An 18,993-nucleotide genomic window follows, 5' to 3' on the forward strand; every position below is an offset into this window, starting at 1 on the left:
CGTTTGGTATCTCAGAAATGGTTTTTGGGATGCGCTGACACATTGTATGCTGCATGCACCACAAACCTTGCGTCACCAAACTGACGTCATTGCGCGCTTACTTAACCGAGTTGCATGCATCGCTCTGAATCAGCAAGTTTCAAGCTTCAGCAGAGGATGGTTCTTGGTGCGTGACTGAAACAAACAGGACCACAAACACGTAGTTACTTCTTAGTTCTTTATTATGAAGTGAGAAAATGCCCGGTGTCATTTGTGCTTTACATTGTTCAAATGCTGGGGGAAAAAACCCAGGGAACAGAAGTCCAGAAATAAGTTCATTTGATTCTTTACAGCTTGTAGAAATATTCAATTCCAAAGGATTATTTACAAGGCATCTTGCATTAAACAGATAGTTCTCCATGTCCGTAAATACAAAAACAGAGGTTCGACTAATACAAGGCCTGTCTACCTGAATTGCTAAGGTTTGTGCTACTATTTTTGTTGTTTTTTTCTTCTTCAAAAAAAGTCAGAAATGTTCTCAAAGAAGTGCTTTTCAAAGACCAATCTGCTATGTCCAGCTGTCCATGTTGCAGTAGGATCTCCTACAACAGCATTTCCAGGTTTAGTGCTGTTCACATCCACAGATTTGGAGCAAATGATCCGGATCACGCGCAAAGCTGTCCGTTCAGCAGCACAGGCGCCTAAGATCTAAAACTACGTTATTTAATAAGAGGCAGGCAGTGCATAACCACTTACAAAAGGACCCTATATCCCTTCCCCTCCCCGTCCCGTGGAAGTATCCGCTAATACTACTCTGGCATTTCCCTGATATTTAACTTCTGAACGACTACTGATAGTATTGGATAAAATCGTGGTTAAAAATGCTATAGTTATTACTCGTTTTAGCTTTTAAAAATACCATGCATTATTGCTCTATTCTTCATCATGACTCCCGAGAAATATTGCCGACGGATGCTATCTAGGTTTGGCAAAAAATCAAAGCTTCGTAAAATTGGCATAGATTCCATTAGTAGTAGTGTATTTTTTTTTCCTTTCTTTTTCTTCTTTTTTTGCCTTTTTTTTTTTTTTTTTTGCATGCAACAAATTTATAAAGTGGCAACCAAAAATAAGATATTCAGAAAGTGGCAAATGCTTTGGCATATTGATGACGAAGGCTTGGCAACTGAACGACAAATTAAAGTGCAAATTAACCGTTCGTAGAAAATAAATATATAAATACATAAATAAATAAGTTAATGAATAAATAGTTTTACCTCAATGCTGAACACTTTTGTGGCCACTGGCAGCAGTACAATATTATCCAATACTTAGAAAAGGTTTGACCTTTCGAGAGAAACAAAGACATTTTCAATGTCCTCTGAGTTTTGGCAAAAACAAGTGAAATTTCAGCTCTGAATACGTGAACAGCGGGAGAAAGAGTACACTAAGAAAAGAAAAAGTTAAGGTACATGCGATTAATCCTCCGAGACGTTGTCGTTGTTCTTGTTGTTGTGCTGTCATCCATTCACACTTCCATTGGGCTCAAAGGAGCAAACGCTCCCTTGAAGCAGGCCGACTCATAGTGCTTGTTCAGGTAGGACTTTAGAGCAAAGGTCTTGTTGCATCTCTTGCACTTGTAGTGCTTAAAGGCAGAGTGTGTCTGCATATGGGCACGCAGGTTCGAGCGGTCGGCGAATGCCTTCCCACAGTGTGCGCATCCAAAGGGCTTCTCGCCCGTGTGAGAGCGCATGTGTCCCTGTAAAAGCCAAGGCCTGCTGAAGGCCTTCCCACATATGTCACACTTGTGCTTGAGGTCGTGGGTCAACAAATGCATGGCCATGGCTGGCATAGAGACGTAAACCTTCCCGCAGGTGGGACACTTCTTGGCCATTTTGCTGTCCATACTGCGGTGCGTCTGCTTGTGTCTGCTCAAGTTGGAAGACGTGGCGTATGTCTTTCCGCACTCATTGCACGTGTGCCGCTGATGGCTTCTGGGGCTGCTGATGGCTTTTCTCCTCGACCTCCCATCTGTGATGAAGAAGGCATCCACTGTGTAGCCCTCACTGACCGCGTTGTCTCCATTGATGTAGCCTGAAGAGATCTCCGACTGCGGGCTGTCAGGCTGGTCTGAATCTGGAGCTCCATAGTCGCTGTAGATGGGTTCGGGTGAGGGCACTTTGATGCCATTGTCACTCTCACCATCATACGGTGCCGGGGTCATGTAGTCGGTGATGTAGCCTGTGAGGGGGAAGGCGATGCAACAGTTCCTGTTACTTCAGCTCATTTAGGTGAACCCAGACGCAATGACTTTTTCTACATTAACCCTCACACGTGTGCAAAAAGAAAAAAAAATCAATAGCGCTCCATTTCAATTAGAGTGGCAACCCATTTAAACACAAGGGCGAGGAGAATGATATCGCTTCGGTTATAATTGCATTTGCAGTCCTGATAGAAATTGTGCAGAATTAGGTCGATGTATACCGAGTACACAAAAGATATACCCCCAGATGCATGCATGAATATTCCATAAACGTCTGCTTACGCAAGTGTATGCAAAGCACAGGTTATGTAGAGCGTGAATAATAACGTGAAACATGATCAAGCGTTCCCTCAATAGACTGCGTGCGTTGATAATTCACGTTTTGATAACTCTTGGTGTAAATGTGAAGTACTTGTTGCTAGCGCTGCGTTTTGTAAAACAAAATGCGCCTGAAAGCAAATCGAATGCGTGCTTGAAAGAGCGCAACACCTGAAATGTGCCGACTCGACAAAAACTGATGCACCTCACGGTGTTGCATACAATGTGACCGTGGGTCAACTACACGAGGTTGCGATTATAAACTATCAAACGTCAACATACATGCACTTGCCCTTGCATAAACACGATCTGGATGTCAAATAAATGTGATTACCTTTCTCGTGAAAGCGCAGTCTGAGGTCTGCCCTGGATCTGCCATAAGAGCTCTCCAAATCAGCGGATGAGAAATCATCAAGCTTAACCTTTTTGACCAGGAAAGACCTTGGCATGTTTTACGGTGAAGGGAAAAACAGTCGTCCGCCGGTCGAATTGTTCGCTTTCCTCATGCAACGCTGAGACAAAATGCGTTTTTTAGTATCGTTCGTTCCTCTTCGGTAATGCCGAGTTTCGGATGCCAGTGTAGGGTTACGGCAGACCCTCGAGCCCCTGAATGCGCTTGTGTTGATGCAGCGCGATGCTCTCGGCAGAAATGCAACTTCAGCACTGGACAACTCCCGTTCGGCGGCGCGCGTTCAGCACTGGACAGCTCCGCTCCGCTGGGCTCTCTCTTTCTTTTTTTCCGCTCTCTTTAGTTCCGCTGGGACTCTTCACGACGATCGTATCTTCCAGGTTAGTGCTTCAAGTTTAAACTAGCTAGTCTACTAGTTTCCGAGATGCTTTTCTACCCCTAAAGACACAGAAAGGATAGTGAAACAGCTGAGTCTGCGTCAGCCTGTTCGTTCTCCTCTCTCCTGCTTTATCTCCCAGCTGTTCCGTCTGAAGGCGTCGGGCTTTCTGAAGTCTGTTGATCAGCTGTTGGGATTTATATGGCTGCGATCAGGTGGGAAATGAAGATGGAAGTACTTAATTTAATCCATAAAAAATCTCCCGGGACCAACATTGAACTGGATGGTTTAATGACGCTGTGAGACGTGCACGCCTTCGCCAGATTTTTCTCGAAGCCTGAAATGAGACAGAGGGGTTTATTTGCATCACACATCCGTTCGGTTTTCATAGTTTCAGTTTTTATAAACTGATGCAGTTGTATGTGACCATTTCAGTTGAACCCCCTTTATTGATAACAAATAATAGGCTTAAATAATTTAGGATATTAAAATTAATAAATACAAAAATCATCTTGCATGCAAATATTCGTAATCAATTAATCACTGTGTTCGGAAGATTGAGTTGTTTTGCATTTCATTTGCAAAATTGCTACGTTACACAACCTGACCTCCCGCACTGCGTTTTCGCGCGCTGCTTCTGCCGCGAAACATTAAATCAACTACTGACTGTGGCCTCAGGCTTTCAGGTCATTCTTTTACATCACGGTCTATAAACCAATGGCTTTCTTTTCATGCAAATCACACGAATTGGGTACCAGAAGGTCCGTTTCCTCAATGATTCCAGTAGGAGCCATATGTCCGCAATTAACGCGGATCCTGGAGCTGTAGTACACATTGTTGTCTGACACCGTGTTCTCATTGTTCACTCCTTCAATGGGACGAATAAGGACGTCCCGCAGTAGCATTGTCGTTTCACAAACATTCAGACCCGGAGAGAAAGCGTTATAGTGATAGATGCTGCTTTGCTCTCGTGTCTTTGGAGACTAGAGGGTCATTATACATTGTTCATTTTTTCATTTAGGACACGAAAGCCTTTCTCCCACTAAGATGCATTGCATGCACGCATTGCAAATTCAGTGCAGTCCTACGGTTAGACAGATATGGAAATGTAGTAAAATAAATAAATAAGTAAATAATGCATACATGTAAACGATACTGAATAAATATATAAACTCGCTGAAAAGAAAAGTCATAATTCTGAAACATAAACTCACAATTGTGAGGGGGGAACATATTTATTTCATAGCAGAACAAAGAATAAACTGATAACCTGTGGATGTATCTTTTTAACAAAACAGTCAACTAAAATCTAAGGAAATATGAGGATGAAAGACAACATGCAACCTTCTTTACTGTATGTTTTCTTTCCGTTGAATCATTAAATGTGCATATTAGTAGGCCCAAAAATGTCTTCCTCATGAAAAATGGGGGTTAAAAGGAAATTGTATTTCACAAATATGTAAATGAGGGACAAAAATGGTTCTCGTTTCATAGAATGACCCTTAGGTTGATTCCACATTAATGTGCACGCATGTGTGTAACAGTATCACGAGCATGCAGTGAGTATGTAGGACACTGTTGCACAGCAGTTGACATTCCCAAGCGCGCGGAGAGGACGGCAGCAGCAGCCCACGGCGACCTGACGTGTTTATGGGGGGAGAAGGACGTTCGCGCACGGAGGCTTCTCGAGAAGTGCTGACATCAGCTGGAAAAACACAGGCGGAAATATTGAAGTGCGCCTCATTTGCATAATAATGGTCTACGGTGTGTTGAGACACAGCGAACAAACGTCTCGTCGGAGTTGAAATCAAAAGAACTTCACTGACATTTAATTCTCACGTGCGCTGTTTTCAACGAGACCGATTCAAATCAATACACAAGGCACTTCTGGAGCAGGACACGTGGAAGGTCAAAGACAGATATTGTAGAATCACACTATTTAACCCTGAAACATCCACTTTTTTGCTATATCACATGAAGTGTCTTTTCAGTTGATGCTCCTTTGATTATGTGAACTAATTGCACACATTTAGTTTAGCCATATTCCATGGGGTGTACAGGTTTATAATAATATTACTGTCCATACATGGCTCAAAAACATTTTTAATTTCTTTATTTTCTATGCATGTAAGGCCATGTTAAATATCATATGGACATGTTTATGTTCAGATGTAGATTTGTGAGATATAAATGTTGCAATTGGTTTTATTCTGTGAGGGGAAACCAACTTCCATGCATTTTTGACCCTAATATGCATATATGCTTTTATATACTGTATGCTTTAAGAAAAAAACAGACATCTGGTTTGCACACTTATGTGGACCTCCCAAAAAATTAGTTACTCACCCTCATGTTGTTTCAAACCATGACTTTATTTCAAATAATATTATGCCCCTGACTTTTATTGCACTGACATTTTTTTCCAAAAAATCTCATGCTGTGCTGCACAGAAGAAAGAAAGTCATGCAGGATTGAAATGACATTCAGCTCTAGACTGTACAAGTGTTTTGCCAGGTACCCTAAATTAATTTAACTGGTTTTATTCAAGTCAGAAATATGATTTAATTTGACCGAATCAACCTGACGATGTAATTTACGTGGGTCTTATCAAGTAGAAATAGCTCTATAAGGTCACACCGGCACTTTTGCAAGAGAAAAACAACATCAGATGGATGGATGAAGCCATCATATACCGCTGAAAAGCTGACAAAAGAAAAAATAAGGTTAAACTCACAGCTTCAGACGATACAGGAAAATGTCACAATCTATTTCCACAGTCATGCGTTCATACAATCACAAGTTATTGCACCATCTATCTCTCTTACCAAAGCATACGTGCGCGCACACACACACTACTGCAGACACCTCTCTTGTTCTCAGGAGGGTGTGTCGACGGAGACCTGATGCCCCTTTGCATCTGCCACGGCCGGCCGGTGACATTGATGGGCAGATTCAGGCTTAGCAGCTGCCCTCCATCTCTCTCGCTCTCGCTCTGATTATTACAGGATCATATAGAAAATCTGCATTAAAAGGATGAACGCAGCTTATTTAGACAAGCTGTTCAGCAAAATCTGCATGCAATGACAGACAGAGCAACAGAGATAGCTAGATAGATAGATACAAACATTACAATCTGAACAGTGTTTCACAATGTAAAATAAAGGCATGATGTGCAATAATCACATTAAGTCGATTACAAAAGAACAGAAATCCTGTAATGCCTGGAGCTGTATCCTGCGACACTTTAGCACAGGAAAAAAATGATTTTGGTTTCCCAGTTTCAGAGAACATTGGGATTTATTTGGGGTTATGAGAAACTCAAAGATTGTGTGTATTGCACTGAACTCACAATAAGCCCATTACGTGAATGTTATTGGTACAGTAATTGTCTGTTGAAAAAAATACAATGTACACTATTCTTGTGAAGGAATAACAGAGCGGTGCAAAAAAAAAAAGGAAATGCTTAGACATCAATATTTTAGCTTTATTTTAGGATAATTCAAGCCAAATTCAGACATAGTGGTATTATTACCGAGCAAACATCTTATGAATAAAGCACAATTGTTTCATAAAAGTTTGCTTATGGCTCTGGCGCTGTTGAGAATAGCAGTTTCTACAACATCTCCCGGTTTATCCGGAAGAACAGTCGGTCTGGGAAGCTGCTTTGTCAGCGAGCTGACACATTGAAGTGATCGGAAGGATCATCAAAAGTTATAAAGACCTCAGAAGAGTTTTTGTCTTTTGAATAGATGTGACTCTTCTGATTCATTCTGCTGAATGCAGCGTTTTCTTTAGTGAATCAATGCAGGCGAAACAAATCATGTCAAGTTTATTGTCACTCCTCCATGGAAGCCCATTTCCGACCACAAAAAAAGACATGTGAGATTAAAAAGTTATGATTATGAGATAAATGAACAAATTTGTAGTAAAAACGCTAAAAAAATTCCACAGTTATGACTTTTATCTGATAATTTAAATATTTTGTCATAATTATGATTTTTTTCTTATAATTTCAACTTTTTATCTCTTTATTGACTTAATATCTCATATTACGGCATAATTATCTCATAGTTTCAACTTTTTCTCTCATAATTTTGATATAAGTAGAAATGATGACAGTCATAATTATGAGAAACAAAATAGAAAATTTAAGGTACTCAAAATTATGACATACTGAGTTTTTTTTCATAATTATGACAAAGTAAAGAGTAAAAAATACTGTTGTAGTTATGAGATAGAAAGTAAAAATTATGACAATCATCAACATAATTGATTTTAATTGTCAAATTTATCTATAATTTTGACTTAATGTCATAATAATGTAGTATGTCAATTATGACCATTCATCTAATAATTATAACATTTTATCTAATAATTATGGCACCTTTTTATCTAATAATGATGATATACCAATGGAAATGGGCTTCCATACTCATTTCACTGAGGGGAAAAATATTAAATATAGTTTGTTTGAAACAAAAGGTATTTTTTATGCCTATTTATGCATAGCAATGAAACAAATTAAAACAATCTTTTGCAGTATAATGTGAAGGGAAGAAAAACAGGTGCTGTATATGTAGAAGCAGGTTTGAACTGCCCTCAGGCCTTTCATTTCCACTCTTACTCCTAAAGGAGAGTTTAAACCTTAATCTCACAGGAGCGCCACCCCTTCATCCAATGCTTCAGTGCTCATGAAGATAGGGGACCCTCCATGGAGGACCTTTTGACCTGTACCCTCCTGACCCTCTCCGCTCCAGTGGTCATTAGAGGGAGGGGACTGTTGCCGCTCTCTCATTCCCAGCATGCTCTGACAAGCCCATGCATACGCTCACACATGGGGCTTCTCTTGAGAAAATGAGCTATCAGTCTAATCTGTGCAGCTCAGGAGGCTTGAGAGACATTAATCTTATTTGTCATAACCGGTCTCTGGGGAACAGACCCCACCGGCCCGACCCACGGCCCAACTGGAGGGGAAAGGGGGGCGCGCCCCAGGAAACCCCATATCGCACCCAAGCAGTCCCTGAAGCTAATTAGATGTGAGAGTTAAAGCAACTACAAGGAGGACAAAGGCGACATTATGTAGATTCCTGTTTCGCTTTGGCCCTTCGGAGAGCAAACGGAGAAGATTAAGAAAACAGGAGTGTGCAGACGGTCTGATAAACCTGCTTCGGCTCAGGAGCTTCAGACGGGCGTGGATACGTTTGTTGACTGGCTTGCTATTTTGGTCAGTTTCAAACATGCTGATTCGACAGAGCTCCTAAAACCTTAAACATTAAAGCTGTCTAATGCAGTAGTAGCTCTCAACTGGTGGGTCACGACCCCAAAATGAATCGCAGTTCCCTTCTGAAGTGTCACGGACAGCAGGAACTACAACTATATTCAAATAATAAAATGCAGCTAATCTTATATTCATGCATAGTTAGACTACTAAAATGTATATATTTCGTTTTAATTAAAAGAAGCAACACTTGCCATAGCTGTTGTTGTTGATTTCAGCTGGTCGTCCAATCTGGACGCAAATTCATCTGTTACTTGTAGAAACTAAATTGGATGCAACATGAACATGGCCTCATCCTCAAGAATCATGAACAATCTACACAATTCAGATACATTTGCTACTCAATTGAATTCTTGCAGCTCAAACAGCAGACCATGGGATGAGCAATGCTAAGGTCATGGGTTCGATCCCCGTGAAATGCAAGAACTGAAAGAAATGCATGTACTGTATAGGCAATTTATGTTGCTTTGGATGAAAGTGTCTGCCAAATGCATTAGTGTAAATGAGAATAAACATGGTTTTCTGCCATTAAATATTGGCTGCTGAGAGCATTCACTTTTCTATGATAAATAATTGATATAAAATCTTGTTCCTGAAGCAAAACCAGCTAAAAAGCAAAAGCACTGACCTACTAAGCTTCATAGAACAAAAACCAGTATGGATTGGTACAAAATCAACTTTAACAACAGTTGAAAAATGGCAAAATTGTCATAATTTTGACTTTTTACATACTATCTCATAATGGCTTTTTGTGCCAGAATTATGACTTATCTCATATTTCTTAGTTTTCGTCTTAGAATTATGACTCAGAATGTCATAATTTTAACAAACCCTTGACTCTAAGCAAACTATTAAAATACAAGACGTATTTAAAGCAAATAATAAAGATGTTTAAGTGTTTCACTTTAAGGACAGTTTTGTTTTTCTTTTCTGAGTAAATTTGGTTCCAACTAAAACAGTCCTGTCTCTCAAGCAAAAACCAGATGAAAAGCAAAGGCACAGACCTCATTTCAAAACAGTTTGAAATAGTCCGAAATCAGCACTAATCATTGTGGTGCGCACAAGTTGAAGACAACAAAATTGTCATAATTTTGACTTTTTATCTCATAATTGCTTTGTGTTTCATACAGTAATTATGACTTATTTGTGACCCTGGCTGTGAAAACCCAGCTAAAGTCCTTTTTTGCGAGAACATTCTGTGAAAAGTAACCTTGACATCTTTAATATTGAATGAGTAAGACCATGTTCATGATTGAAATCATAGTGAAATTAATGGTTGAAATCAAACTTTGATGCTTGTTGTCTCATAATTAGATTTTTAGACTTCAACCTGGATTTCACAGAGAGGGTCACATTTGACTAGGACTGCATGATAAATAGCATGCAATATTTAATGTGCATCTTGTTAGTAAAGCCTGTTCTGTAATTAGTGGTAAATCTCCATCACCTGTGCGCTTTTACATGGAGCAGCATTTACTACACTGAGCCATGTTCACTGACAAGCTGTGCAAAACATGCACAAAATATGATTATGTATTTGCGCAGCTTGTCATTGAACAACGGCTCTGTGTAGTAAATGCTGCTCCATGTGAAAACATGCAGGTGATAAACCTGCTTTACCGACAAGATGTGCATTAAATATTGCACGCGATTTATCGTGCATCCCTACATTTGACCTAATATCTCATAGTTATAACTTAGTAGGTCATTATTCTGACTGTTTTGTCATAATTGAACAAACCCTTAACTCTAAGTAAACCATAAAAATCAAATAAGTCTTTAAAGTAAATAAGAAATGCATTTCAGTGACATTTCTGTTGATAAACAGTTGGCCTCTGACTAAAACAATATGATTCCTCAAGCAAAACCAAAAGCAGTGACCTAATAAACGTTACAGAACTAAAAGCAGTTTGAAATCGTCCGAAATCAACATTACTCAGTGTGGCGCACACAATAGTTGAAGACAACCAACAGTGGCAGCCGACAATTTGAGCTGAACGTGGCCGGAGGCTGAGGACAGTTAAGACCTCTTCTGTTCTGTGACCTTTAATTGGGACAATGCCGCATCCACAGCTCTCTTTGTCTTTGGGCCTGCCGAGGCATCATTAAGGCGGTGTGTGGGCGCAGAACTGAAGCCAGCACTGTCATTGTCATTAACAGAGTCCGGCGGAAGATGTGTGAAGACATCCAAGCCACTGCGTTCAATGAAGAACAAATAAAGAGAGCAGGACAAAGGAAGGCCAACTGGTAAATTGAGGGTACACATGTGGAGCGGGGAACTCTAACCTGTTTTACATAGAGCCGATCAACAGGGGAATAGAGCGGATTAGCATTTTTATTGCGCAGCGAAAAGCCCCAGCATCCTGGTGCGCGCCGGCCTCCTCCTCCCTCCCTCCGTCGTGTCACCTGTCCCATGCCTCCGAGGCTCTGGGATGGCGACGCGCCCCTGGCTTTGGCTCAAACACACGCTGTTTGTGTGTGCACCTGTGCTGCCGCTTGTGTAAACGTGAGCACGTGTGGCATGCGTGCAAACCATGCATGTGTATTAGACATGGGTGATTTGTGAATAACATCAATTAAATCTATCTTCCCTGAGGAAATTTATTTAGCTCTTTTGTAGCTCTGGAGGTTTCGATTAAGTAATGAAGTCTCAGATGGGTCTCCTTCTGAGAAATAAAAACTGAAACAAGTGAGTCAGTTGTTGAGTACAGAGCAGTACATTGAAGGTGAAATGGTTTATTGAGCTAGCTGTGACAAGATATCAAAGTCTGCATATAAACTCATTAAAACATCTGAGCTGCTCTTTACATTCATTTTATAGCGCTATACTGATTTGTGTTTCTTTTTATTTCTTTAAGGAATTGACGGAGAAACATCTAAGACTGCAAAAGAGCAACCTCTGAATAATACAAGTTTTAACTGTAAGCATATTTACTACTCGGTGTGTTCATATTATACAAATATTCATTTTTGGCAGTTTATGCATTGTGAGACACTTTATATGTGTACCACTGTAGCCATACAGTAATTTTGAAAAACATAATCTAGCCTCATGTAATATGAATTAACTCTTTTAAAGATGTTTTATTGCCCATGTATTGTAATGCTACTTTGTTGTATCATTGTTTATATTTATATCAGTTTGTGATTCTGGATATTTATGAATGACATAGCATCCATTTTTAATATCTTTCAAGCTTTTCTATGCACATTTGATTAGTTAGTAATAAAATATAGGTCAGCTTCAAGTGTTTTACTTTGGGTGCCAAATGAGGCAGAGCTGGCATTGGTTGGCTAGTAGTAAAAAGCTGTGAAATCATTCTTGTGTGTATAGCATGTTTGGTCTCGCGAGGATGTGATGAGGATCTGTTGAAATAACACTTTTGATTCTGAATGCAGACTTTGGTGTCACAACAAATCTGACCTGTTGAAACCTCTTTTGAAATAAAATACGGGGTTGAAGATGGTGGTGTTAAAACACATTTTTCCTGCTTGCTTTGCATTATCTCATTGCTGTCTTGGAGAAGCAATTGAGACAGGTTCCTACAGGTTCACACATCCTCCACCACCTGAGGAAGACACTGTGATGGAAACGGGCTCTGTTTTTAGCCAATCAGGTGTTGCGCTGCCCCGCGTCCTCTTGGTTTTCACCCACTTCTCTCCATTACGCCGATGCTCGGGCTCTTGATGAGCCAGGCACGTTCCTATCGAGTGTCTGGGTCGGAGGAAGATGGGGGCAGGCGGAGTTGTTTAGCTGAACCCTGATGAGTCTCTGAGAGATGAAGTGACTGCTGTAGCGTCAGTGTAGTGAAGTCAGCAGAGGTTTGTGTGGCTCGAGCAATCTCATTATACCTTAAATGGGATACGCAGAGTCTATCAGTGTCGGGAGACTGACATCAGATACGGGGAACGGGGGCGTCCGTGGCTCTCCATGCAAATAACCTTGCTTTCCTCTGCTCTGTCTGTCTCTCTTTCTCCAAAAATCTTCTGAGAGCATTAAGCTGCTGTCGATGCACTCAGCTTGTGTTTGAAATATATACTGGAATATATTTAATATTTCATTATGCATGCTCATTTCCCATATTTTTACATTCTAGTGCTCACTTAAAATGAATATTTATGGAATTTATTTTTGCTCTTTAGCTAAAATAATATTTAATCTGAAAATTAACATGAATTTTTTATAATGTACAAATTTCATGTTTTATTATGTAGTGCTTTATAGCAAAATGTACTTGGATGGTTTAGTAGTTTAGTTTAATATACAGTAGCAGTATTTAAAAAAAAATTGTGTTGTATTTTTTATTTATTGATTAATGGCAATACTGTAAAAGTGAAATGATTGGCATATCCATATTGGACTGAATTTTAATATCCATACATCCTAAAACAGATTCTGTCAGTGCATAGGTGAATTGTATATTTTCTGTTTTTGTGCGTGTGGTGAATTAAGCATGAAATTATTGCAATTCAGAAGACATTTGAAAACCAAAATGGAAAATTGTGTTGTTCAGCCTGTTTTGTTGCCAACCTCAAGCCTGTTTACCGACTGCAGCATAAGCCTGTTAAAACCTCGCTCAGTAAGTCAGAGTTAATTATCTAAGAGCCAGACTCTCATCTGATTTTCATGGTTTGATGCTCATCCATGTTTGTGTGCCAAACAGAACATGCAACGCTCGAAAAGCTGAACTGTGCATGACCACAAACTCTGCCCAAAAACTGTCAACTGATTGCAAATTTCATCTGAATTTATTGCATGATATGTCAGTTAACTGGTCAAATTAATCAAAATTAGCTGCTTATGTCAATATTTGTTGAAAAAGCATCAGATGAAGATTAATTTGGTGCTTTTTTCCTCAATAAACATCAATTAATTCATTAAGCTACATTATTCTGACAACTAGGACATTAAAATAGACAAAAGGTGATGTAAAGTGCACATGCAGATAGATATATTTACTTCGTCTTGCTGTTTTTTGGTATTTTGCACTTTTTAAAACAATGGAAAGTTAAATAGATGAGAAAACACATCTCAAGACCCTTTCATGCAGGTACATGCTGTTATATTTTAGTGCATTCATTTTTTCTGTAATTAAAAGGAGAATGCTAATTCACCCAAAAATGAAATTTGCTCACCCTTAGGTCAACCAATATGTAGATGAGTTTGGAGAAATGTAACACTGTATCACTTGCTCACCAATGGATCCTCTGAAGTGAATGGGTGCCATCAGAATGATAAAAACTGATAAAAACATCACAATAATCCACAAGTAATCCTCAACACAGCACTCCAGTCCTTCAAGTCTTGTGAAACAAAAAACTGCATGTTTTTAAATTCAAACTGTTGCTTCTGGATAGTTCTCTATCCACAATGTTTTCTCCAGTGAAAAGGTCATCTGGTCTGAATCAGGAGAGAAATATGCACAGATCAAGCACCGTTTACAAGCAAAAACAGTTTCTAAACAGTAATATATAAGAGGAGAACAGGAGATGGACTTTTTATTACTTGGGGATGCATTATTATGTGGTGTTTTTATCAGCTGTTTGGACTCTCATTCTGACGGCACCCATTCACTGCAGAGCATCCATTGGTGAATGATCTAATGCTTAATTTCTCCAAATCTGTTCTGATGAACAACAAACACATCTCTGATGGCTTGAGGTTGAGTACAAATTTCAGCAAATTGAATTTTAGGAAGAACGGTTCCTTTAAATGAATGAACAGCTACTACACCTTGCACTCATCTGTGTGTGTTAGTGTGTGCTCAATGTTTCAGCGTGTGCATGCATGTTGGTGAGACCAGGCTCTGTGTTGTCTCCGAGTGTTTTTCATTGTCTGCCTCCGTATCATAAGCTGGTCCCTGCGGAGGCGGCCTGCATGCCGTAACCAGTTATTTGGATGCAGAATGCAGGTCTGCAGCACTGCGGCTGCATGCTGTGCAAGGCCTGCGCACTGGGCAGGGTTTTTTGGCAGAGTGCATTGCTGTAAAACAGATGCACTTCACCTTGTGTCTCACCATCACACGCCACAACTGTCAGGCACCGACGTCAAGGTTTTAAGCCATCTGGAGCGAGATTTAGAGATTTGGTGCATCACAGCTGATCCTAGCGTTCATCCAGACTGGCAGGTCAGGACAACTGATCATAGAAACTTGATGTTTTAATGTCCTTTACACTCTCCAAATCCAGTTTTATTGTCAGAAGTTGCACTTTTGTTGCTCAGGCGACATAATGGAGTTCTCAATAGAGTTCAAGTGTCATCTTTGTCTTTAAAGTTCCTCCTAAAATTCTTTCAGAATTTTTTTTTTTTATATATAAATAAACTGAAATGAGTCAATAATTGAAACACAGCAAGATTATATGAGAAATATTTGAGTTCATGTTGAGATTTGATGCCAATGTTGATATCTATATATTATCTCATCATGTGGACCCTCTTGGCCCTATTTATTTATTTATTCATTCATTCATTTATTCACTGAGTCTTTTGTGATGCATGTTTGAATAGTATTTTTGAAGGGTGCATGTGATGTTAGCTCAGAATTTGCCAAAGAATGGCGTATAAAGTTGTTCCCTACCTTTTGAAACGGCTTTCATGTCTTCAGCACACCTAGATGCCTACAAAATCTGTCTATATAAGCAGCGCTCTGGATTTTGTAAAAGAGCAGTCAGCTGTCGGCAGACAATGATTTGACGTTGGGGAGTTATGATTGTATGTGTGTGTGTGTGTGTGTGTGTGTGTGTGTGTGTGTGTGTGTGTAGGTCAGCCTTCCCTCTACTATCCTCCAGATGGCCCAGGTGACGTCGTAGATGCGCATGTTTGAAGATGGAGAGGACGGAAGATGCACACTCTATCAGACATGTGCTCCTCAAACATCTCCATGTAAACATCTGTGGAGACATGACAGCGTCAGATTAATCACTGCAGTCTGGAACACACTGCTGTGCCACACACACGCTCGCTCGCACACACGCCAGACAAACCCATCACACACGCTACAGTGTGTGTGTGTGCGCTGAATACTAATGCAGATTAGCTCCATCTATATCCGACGGTCTGTGTTTGGACACCCTCCATCTTTTGCATATTGACAAAATGCTTTCCTGCAGGGCAGCCCAGTGTCCTTAATTCGACTGTACGGGACACGGTATGAATCAAACGCGCTGGTCTCAACTGGTGGAGCGCAGGTCTGTTTAGGAAACATGCAACCGCACCATAACTGTGCATGAACTGCATGGGATTAGCAAAATACTGGCTGAGCAACTTTTTAAAAAAGGGGAAAATTCTTCTTATTTATAACTTAAACCAGTTCTAATATACAGTAATGTTTTTAAAAGAAGTTTTGATCAAAAATACAATTAAACAGTAATTTTGTGAAATATTATTGCAGTTTAAAATAACTGTTTTATATTTGAATATGTTATTTATTATTAACTAATAATAATGTATTGTTATTATTTTTTTATTTAATTGTCAGCAACATTACTCCAGTCTTCAGTGTCACATGATCTTCAGAAATCATTATAATATGCTGATTTGCTGCTCAAGAAACATTTCTGATTATCATCGATGTTGAAAATAGTTGTGCTGCTTACTATTTTTGTGGAAACATTTAGTTTCAGCATTCTTTGATGTAGCAAGTTCAAAAGAACAACATTTATTTGAAAAACAAATCTTGTGTTACATAACACATGTCTTTACTGTCACTTCTGACCAATTTAAAGTAATAACAGTATTAGGTTCTCTGAAAACATTAAAATAAATAAATAATGTTAGTGTATACATTTCATCTGCTTTCCAGAAGCCCATGGGCCAGACAGCATCAGTGGACGGTAAGTGAATGGTGCGTCTTATCATTAGCATTTTATTTACTTGATTTTATCCCCATTGCGGTAGAAGACAAAATAATGCACCAGATGACTGTCTTCAAACTTCCATTTGCATTTCATTTGTTCTTGAATGCGCCCTGGAGATTCCCATATTCATAATGGAACTGCAATGTCATTAAAACACGTTTATTGTGTTTCAACTGCCTTTTTCAGGGAGCACGGAGGGCCCGTCGACTCATGAGCGAGGTTAAAGACGCCATGCGGCAACATCTCAGATTAATACCCACGTCTCCGACCGTCAGCGAGAGATTTACACACTCTCTGCAGTAAGAAAGAGGCAGGTGAGCGGAGCACCAGGCAGTTGGGTTACGATGATGTGTTAATTAGTCCCTGACTGATTCGCACACCGTGGGTATCGTAGTATGTGTGTGTTTGCACTGTCGGCTGTTTATGGGTTTCCCTCGCTCCTGCAGGCAGACTGAAGCACTTGCTTTGTCGTACAGGACCCAGGACCGTACAGGACCCAGTGTTGTTGTTGTTTTAAGAATGTCTTTAAAAATGGCAGGTAGGACTGCATCAGCACCCAGCAGGCACCTGGACTCTCAGCTGAGCGTCCAAGTTTAGCCCGAGGCACGACAGCGGAGAGAGTGTTTTGCTTTTGCATGCACGTATGCTCACATTCACAGCTGCGAAAACAGAGCTGAAACTTCTTTTTCGGCCTGTCATCAAAAGCTACACTGCAAGTATGAACACTGGTATAGAGTGATCACACTGCTTTTCACCATAGCAAGTACGAGATAGGTGCTTTGCTTTTGTAATGTCAACCAACTGTGAGCCAGACTGTCTTGACAGCTATTGACTGCATGAAATGCAGAAAACTGAGATTTGTGAAATATCACAACCATGCAACTAGAGCTTTCTATTGATAAACAAGCCAATTCTGCATCACAAAATGCCATTAGTGCTTCAAACTGATTTCATACATTGTTGTAGGTCCATCATCAAAAGCTCCTCTGCACACATCAACTCTAGTATTGAACGGTCAAATTGCCGTAGTCTTTTCAACATCTTCATCTTAAAAGATGAGATGGCTGTCATCCAGAACATCTCCATTTGGTTGCTGTTGCAATCTAAAGATTTGTCTTGGTGACTATCTATTGCGTGAAATTCATAAAAATCAGACGTTAGTGGAATATCGCAACTACACCTTTCCTTTGACAGAAAGTTCCACAAATGATGCCTTCATTGCCTTAGACTGTGATTTCATGAAGTGTTGTAGGCCCATCATTAAAAGCTTTGCTGCATGCATGGACTGCAGTATACAGTGCTCAAAGCTTAATGCACTTTTATCCACTGCAGTTGAGGCATCTGGTGCCACATGCAAAACATTTAGTCTGGACATCTTGAAAACCTTACAGGGTCTTCCAGATCATAGCCGTTCTCCAGAACATCTGGATTCACAATAGATGTGAGCCTGACATCTACATTGATTGTGTTAAATGCATAAAAATCATGTGTTATTAGCATATTGCAGCTTCTTATTTCTATTGACAAACAGGCCAATTCTGCTCTGCAAAATGCGCAATTTGTGTTTCAAACTATGATTTCATAAACTGTCATAGGGCCGTCTTCAAAAGCTCTGCCACGCACATAAATTCTAGCATAGAACGATGAAACAGCTGAAGAAGAGGCAGCTGGTGCCGAATGCAAAACCTTTAGTTCAGGCTGCTTGAGAATCTCTAAATATCTTCCCAACCGTGGCCATTGTCCAGCACATCTGCATCCAGAACTGCTGTGAGCCGGACATCTGTCTTGATGGATTCCAATTGCATTAAATGTGTAAAATCAGCATTTTTGTAGAATGTCGCAACTACTGCTTTCTTTTTACAAACTGGTCAAATACACTTGACAAAATAAGCCTTTAATACTTCAAACTGTGATTTCACACATTGTTACAGGCCGGTCATCAAAAGCTGTGCTGCTTGCAGGAATTCTTGTTGCAATAGTGCAGCATTATCCACTGGAGCAGAGGCAGCTGGTGCCCAATCTGAAACCTTTAGTTCGGACTGCTTGAGAATCTCAAAATATCTTCCCGGTTGTGGCCATCGTCCAGAACTTCTGCATCAGTCGCAAAGAGCTGAGTGCAAGCGATTGGTTTTTGAATTGGGAACATCTGCCTCAATGGCTATCGTTTGCATGAAATGCGTAAAAATCAGATGTTAAAGGAATATCTCAACTGCAGCTTCCCTTTGACAAACAGGCCAAATCCGCTCCACAGAATACACCATTAGCGCTTCAAACTGTGATTTCAGATATTGTTGTAGGCACGTTGTGATTGAGTACCAGCTGGATGGAGGCGGCGGAGTAAACTTGGAACCGAACCACAAAGGCCAAATCGCTACGGGCACCCGAGTGTGTTTGCCTTCTCTAGAAGTCGGGATTTTTGCTGTTTGGAAGTCAAGCGCTGTTCGGTGTGTGTTTGTTTTTCTGGGTCTGTGTGTGTCTGTCAACACAGACGGCTCTCGAGGGGGACGGCCGTCCTC

At 40.2% G+C, this 18,993-nt stretch overlaps 1 protein-coding gene across 1 annotated transcript; it reads right to left on the bottom strand.

Annotated features, from left to right (window-relative positions):
- Window positions 1-211: 211 nt before the first annotated feature.
- On the bottom strand, window positions 212-3,630 carry LOC113119831 (transcriptional repressor scratch 1-like). The gene is made up of 2 exons (XM_026289503.1): window positions 2,892-3,630; window positions 212-2,217 (listed from the first exon to the last, which is right to left on the bottom strand). The coding sequence occupies exons 1-2, from the start codon at window positions 3,004-3,006 to the stop codon at window positions 1,505-1,507; spliced, it is 828 nt and encodes a 275-aa protein (XP_026145288.1). The 5' UTR covers window positions 3,007-3,630; the 3' UTR covers window positions 212-1,504.
- Between the last annotated feature and the right edge of the window lie 15,363 nt (window positions 3,631-18,993).

This window comes from Carassius auratus, chromosome 19 (assembly GCF_003368295.1).
Source record: "Carassius auratus strain Wakin chromosome 19, ASM336829v1, whole genome shotgun sequence".
NCBI classification, from domain to species: domain Eukaryota; kingdom Metazoa; phylum Chordata; class Actinopteri; order Cypriniformes; family Cyprinidae; genus Carassius; species Carassius auratus.